The sequence below is a fragment of the Pseudophryne corroboree genome, chromosome 1 (genome assembly GCF_028390025.1).
Source record: "Pseudophryne corroboree isolate aPseCor3 chromosome 1, aPseCor3.hap2, whole genome shotgun sequence".
Taxonomy (NCBI): domain Eukaryota; kingdom Metazoa; phylum Chordata; class Amphibia; order Anura; family Myobatrachidae; genus Pseudophryne; species Pseudophryne corroboree.
The window spans coordinates 686,924,150-686,930,673 of NC_086444.1; the positions used below are offsets into that span (position 1 = coordinate 686,924,150).

The window sequence follows — 6,524 nt, forward strand, 5'->3', positions numbered from 1 at the left end:
TACGCGGTGCGTACAATCTAATCAGAATAAGAGAGGGGGATGAATGGAAGACTGCCTTTAATACCCACTCAGGGCATTATGAATATTTGGTGATGCCTTTTGGGCTCTGTAATGCCCCGGCAGTCTTCCAGGACTTCATGAACGATGTGCTCAGGGAATATTTGGATAGATTCTTAGTTGTATACTTAGATGACATCCTAATCTTCTCTCATTCCCTGGAGGAACATCGGATGCATGTACGCTTAGTCCTCCAGAAACTCAGAGACCACCGGCTTGGGGCGAAGCTGGAGAAGTGCGAATTTGAAGTTCAGCAAATCGCATTTCTAGGATATATTATCTCCCCAGAAGGTTTCCAAATGGAGGGTTCCAAGGTACAGGCAGTCCTGGATTGGGTGCAGCCCACTAGTTTGAAGGCGCTTCAGCGTTTTCTGGGCTTTGTGAATTTTTATAGACGATTTATCGCTGGATTTTCGTCTATAGTGGCGCCCTTGGTGGCACTCACTAAGAAAGGGGCGGATGTTGCTCACTGGTCTTGTGAGGCCAAAGTGGCTTTTGCCCGTCTCAAAAGGGCATTTGTCTCGGCCAAGGTGCTGCGACACCCAGATCCAGAGCATCCTTTTGTGGTGGAGGTGGATGCCTCTGAGATGGGTATTGGGGCAGTGCTCTATCAGATGGGGGTGTCTGATAATTGCCTTCATCCCTGTGCTTACTTTTCCCGTAAATTTTCCGTGATGAATTATGACGTGGGTAACCGGGAATTGTTGGCTGTTAAGGATGCACTCGAGGAGTGGAGACACTGGCTTGAGGGGGCTAAGTTTGTGGTCTCAATTCTCACCGACCATAAGAATTTGGCATATTTAGAGTCAGCGAAGCGCCTCAATGCCAGGCAGGCACGATGGGCTTTGTTTTTTGCTCGCTTTAATTTTTTGATAACATATCGCCCTGGGTCAAAAAACATCAAGGCTGATGCGCTCTCGTGGAGTTTTGCTCCAATCCAGGAGACCACCGAGGAGCCATTGCCCATTGTGTCCCCATCATGTATTAAAGTGGGCATTACCCAGAACCTCTTGTCATTAGTCCTTAGAGCACAGGCACAGGCTCCTCCAGACCTTCCGGTAGGTCTTTTGTTTGTGCCTTCTAGGTTAAGACAGCGAGTGTTCCTGGAATTCCATGCCAAGAAGTCGGCAGGTCACCCGGGTATTTCCAGAACTCTGGAGTTGCTATCTAGGGCGGTGTGGTGGCCCTCGGTGGCTAGGGATGTGGATCAGTGGGTTCGGGCATGTGACATCTGTGCCCGAAATAAGACTCCTAGAGGGGTTCCTGTTGGCCCATTACATCCACTCTCTATTCCATCTAAGCCATGGACCCACATTTCAATGGATTTTGTGGTGGACTTGCCCAAATCCTCGGGGATGACAGCCATCTGGGTTCTCGTTGACAGGTTTTCGAAGATGGCGCACTTCGTTCCATTGGTTGGGCTGCCATCGGCCAGACGCCTGTCTGAATTATTTATGCTGCATGTTGTGCGCCTCCACGGGTTGCCACTTGATGTGGTCTCTGACCGCGGATCCCAGTTTGTGGCCAAATTCTGGAGGGCATTTTGTTGCGATCTCCAGATTTCTGTCAGCTTGTCGTCAGGCTACCATCCGCAGTCTAATGGGCAGACTGAAAGGGTGAACCAGTCCTTGGAGCAGTTCCTCAGGTGTTATGTCTCCAAGTGTCAGACTGACTGGGTTGCTCATCTGTCCATGGCGGAGTTTGCCTATAACAACGCGGCTCACTCTGCTACAGGGATCTCTCCCTTCCTTTGTGTGTATGGGCATCATCCTAAGGCCAATTCTTTTGACCCCCAGGACTCCACGCCTGGTGGTTCCTCTGTGGTTTCGGTCCTTAGAGGTATTTGGAGGAAAGTGAAGAAAGCCCTTGGGGTAAATTTACTAAGCTCCCGATTTTGACCGAGATGCCGTTTTCTCATCAAAGTGTCATCTCGGTAATTTACTAAACTCAAATCACGGCAGTGATGTGGTCATTCGTAATATTTTGGAAGTTCAAGTTAAAAATCACGAATGAATACACCATCGGTCAAATTACGCCTGTTTAGATATGAATCTCGGTCATTTACTAACCATTCGTAATTGTAATTGCTGCCGTGAAAATGCATTTGCGGCCGCGAAAAATTACAAATCGTAAAAAATTCCTAAAAAAAAACGCGCCAGCATTTAAAAAGCGTGTTTACATGTGTACTCAATTATCCATTACTCACACCTGAATGTTTGGCCCTATAAAAGTGTTCCAGGCACATTTTGAATTTCTCTCACTCTGAAATGGCGGCTGTGGTGTGTGCCAATGAATTTATGTTTGCTGTGGGATACCTTAGACTGCTCCATGAGGCTTCCAGGAATCAGGCCCAGGTAAGTGAACATGGTCAACAGGTTGTCCAGGTGCCGCGGAGGCTGCGCCAGCCTCGTTTTTTTAGAGGGCGTTTAAACTTAAACGCATTGTCCGATGATAGGGTCATACAGATGTTCCGCCTAAATAGAACCAACATTTTCCACCTGTATGACCTTGTCAAACTGGGCCTAGACCCTGAGACAGCACGCTCTCGCTCTGTCTCAGGCCTACACAAACTCCTGGCTGTGTTATACTTTATGGCTACTGGGAGCTTCCAGGCTGTGGCAGGCGACGTCATTGGTATCTCACAGCCCACCTTTTCAAGATATTTGAATCAGGTGAGTCTAAAAATACATAGGCGGTTATGTCTAAGTGTTGCTTCTGTAAGTACAAACAACACAGTATTGTATAGAATACCTAACATGACACTCACCTTAGCTTCTTTAATGTCCACTCAGGTTTTGGATGTGTTGGATCCACACATTAATGCCTCAATCTGCTTCCCTACCGAGGAGTCGGAGTGGCGTGCTGTCAGGGTAGCTTTCTATGAGCTTGCTGGCATGCCCAATGTGCTGGGGGCCATAGATTGCACACACGTTCAGCTGAGATCACCTAGGGGCCGGCAATACATATATATACGAATAGACATCTGGCACAATCAACTAATGTCCAGGTGGTATGTGATGCAAACTTTAAAATTATGAGTGTTGTTGCAGGTTACCCTGGTGGCTGCCATGACTCCTTCATCCTCAGTCAGTCATCGCTCTTCGATAAATTTGAGGCCGGACAAATGCCTGATGGCTGGCTGTTGGGTATGTTTAAAATGTTTTGTGTGTATGTCTTTTAACCACAAACTCTACTTTTGAGTAGGGGAAAGAATAATCTAACACATGTACTAATGTTGACTATATCTGTTTTTCAGGTGATGGGGGTTACGGCTGCTACTCTTGGCTCCTTACTCCATTGTCCCAACCTGATTCTCCTGCTGAACACAGTTACAATCATGCACATAAGGCTACGCGGAATGTGATAGAAAGGTGTTTTGGTGTGCTGAAGTCACGGTTTCGGTGTCTGGATAAATCTGCAGGCCTTTTGTTGTATAGTCCCTCAAAGGTGACTAGAATTGTGTTCTGCTGCTGTTTTCTCCATAATCTGTGTTTAAGTCAACATCTGGCACATGATGAGGGAGAAAGCAGTCAGCAAGCAGAGGAGTTAGAACCATCTGGTGACAGTGTGAGTACATATGTAGGGAGGCAGGTACGGCAAGAAGTGATCCAGCGGTATTTTTCTGGTAAGTTTTTGTAGGATGTAATTATCCTTGACTAAACACTTTGCAATACTTTCTATTGTGTGTTTTGTTACTTACTGTTTGTTGTTTATAGTGGTGTGTACATTGTACTTAGTTTATGTTCTAAATACATTTTTAGTCATTACCCATGAAAAACATACATACATACATAGCAGCTTCTACAATGTTTGAGACGGACACAGGAAGTTGTGTGTTTGTCAAATCAAAATTTTTATTTAGAAAATCACATTTGGCAAAATTGTTATTTTTTTCGCTTGTGTGTGCTGGGTGCTGTGCTTTGTGCTGGCTCACTGGCACGTGCTCTGGAGGAACACCGAACAGGGGAGGTTACTGGCGTTTGGATAGGGGTCGTGGTCCCAGAGCTGGAGGTCACTTGTTGAGCTGCCATCAATGTTATGTTGTTGCTCAAATTATTAATGCTAGCATTCAGTTGTGTGTTGGTTGCAGTGTGGCTGGCTACAATCCGGGATAACGACTCATTCACAACCTGGTTGTGCTGAATGAGTTGAACGAGTGCCTGCTGATGGCGCTGTTGCTCATCAATGATGCGCGTTAAATGAGCCAGCATTTGGTTGTTGTCAGCCCTTATTTGCTCCATCGATGTTGCGATTCGGCCTACTTGTACAATCAGTCTGCCCGAGTTGCGACTAATGCGCGGTAGATGATGGGGCAGACTGGCAAGGTGTTGGGTATGTGCGGTCAGGCTGGCATTGCTTTGGGCCTGTTGGCTTGTCCAACTGGCCCAAAAGTCATCTGGTATTTGTGTTTGGGGTGGAGCTTGTGCCAGTTGTGGACTCATGGAGGCTTGGGGGATATCCTGCAGCTGTATTGGCTGGCTCGGGTCAACAGGTGTAAGTTGCAGTGTGATGGTTGCCTGTTGGTCTTGTCCCTGCTGGTCCACGTCGGCCATCAAGCTGGGCTCTGTATGGGGTGGCCAACATGCAATGTTTATTTTTTAAATAATTTATTTGCTAGTTGTACACATTACTACATTCATAATACTCAATTTTTCAAGTTTTTAGAGTTGTTTTTCTAAACTTATAATGTGTTTTTTCGCCAAAAACATATATACCATCACAGGCGTGCACATAGACAGACTTGAGTAATCCTCACCTAACTACCTCCCCTCCACAGCATTACAGTGTTATGTCACCTCCCCTGTCCACGATATAGACTGCTTACCTGGATAGTCCAGAGGAGCGGAGCAAGTAAGCAGTCTACATACCGGACAGGGGAGATGTGTGAACACTATAATGTTGTGGAGGGTTTTTTTATTTTTAAATTATTTTTTGATTTTATATTTATTTTAATGTGCACGTGTGTGGCCTAAATTTTTACAAATGTATGTTCTTTTTTAAAAATGATGTTGCCGATATCAACCACTAAGACCTTGAAAAATTAAGCATTTTCACCTTTAGCAATTGAAGACGTAACATCACATTGCTTGTTATGGCAAACATGTAATCTCAACTCCAACTCACAACATAGTAACTGTACTGTGTAGATTATTTGCGATGTGTTTAGTTTCTGTTTTGACTCACCAGATAACTGAGGTGATCGGGGCTCATCACTCTGTGGACTCGCCAATAGTGCCAGTGGTGGCTGGGGTGACACTGCAGAAATGCGCCGCCTGGGTGGGGAAGATGGAGCCGCAGATTCCGTGCCAAGACGCCGTGTCTTACTTGGCCTCCTGGGTAAGTGGCCCGAGCCCTGTGATGGGCGCCTTACAGGAGGTCGGCTTACAGAAGCAGAACCTATGAGAATATATAAACATTAATATTTTGTACTTCTATGTGTTTGCAGAATATGTGACTACAGTGAAGTCTTACCTGCAATCCCAGCATCATCCTGAGTTGTCTGAGGCCTGTCTGGCCGGCTGGTCTGTCGGACTGTTGAAAAAGTGGAGCAAACATTATTACCATGCTTTGTGTAAAAATTACAACTGCAAAGCCTTAGTGTACTGTAACCATCTATTAGGTATTCGAAAATAAACTAATTTCTGCTTAAGATCTTCGTGCTTCCTTAATTTGTGGTGTATATCAAAATGTACATGGTGTTGCACAAAATAAATCTGTTACATTTGAGAATTATGCGTCAGATATTGCATAGATTGACTACTTGCAAATGTTACCAAAATGTAATTTTGAATTAATAGAACCTTTTTTAGGAAGTAAATAAATCAAATATTAAAAAATACAATTAGATACAACACCGATGTCCAAGCAATATGGCAAAATTAATATGGCAAATACACATACCAGCAGGCATTGCACCTGTTTTAGCGCAAATTTTTTAAAAAAAAACAGCCAAGGCAAGATGGAAAATGCAATTTCTAAACACAAACACACCTTAAGGGTGCATAGCCCTGCAATATCTGACCAACAATTTTTGCATCCTTTACCCTTAAAAAATGATTAAAAAAACATTTAGAGGACATTTAAATAAAAATATAACAAATCAAACTCACCATCCTGCGTGGGTCGGTCCAGTAGCAGACACCACTTCTGCAGGAATCAATGCCCGCACAGGCTCCTCCCACTCCCGATAGGTTGCCCGGAAAGGGGGGCCACCTCCGGTTTTTCGGGCTGATTTTGCCTCTTTGGCCATCTTGGCCTTGACACGCCGCTTTATGTCATAGAACCTCTTGCGACACGTGTCCTCAGTCCGCCTCACCACACCCTCACTATTGACGGCAACTATTACTTGCCCCCACAGGACAGACTTCCTGCGGGAGGACACCTTGCCAGCATCCTGACCAAACAATTGGCGATGGTGCTTCATCAGCTCACGCACCAACGCCATGTTTTCAGCATAGCTGAACTTA

The 6,524-nt window shown here is 45.2% G+C and overlaps 1 protein-coding gene across 1 annotated transcript; it reads right to left on the bottom strand.

The window, feature by feature from the left end:
- Positions 1 to 3,941: 3,941 nt before the first annotated feature.
- LOC135044192 (uncharacterized) lies at positions 3,942 to 5,677 on the bottom strand. Its single transcript, XM_063955190.1, has 3 exons — positions 5,530 to 5,677; positions 5,242 to 5,454; positions 3,942 to 4,621 (listed from the first exon to the last, which is right to left on the bottom strand). Exon 3 carries the CDS (start codon positions 4,608 to 4,610, stop codon positions 3,942 to 3,944), a length of 669 nt encoding a protein of 222 aa, XP_063811260.1. The 5' UTR covers positions 4,611 to 4,621; positions 5,242 to 5,454; positions 5,530 to 5,677.
- Positions 5,678 to 6,524: the final 847 nt, after the last annotated feature.

What these genes read in the sequence shown, in the direction of transcription:
- LOC135044192 (XM_063955190.1), bottom strand. Translation starts at nt 4,610, where the DNA reads ATGGCCGACGTGGACCAGCAGGGACAAGACCAACAGGCAACCATCACA.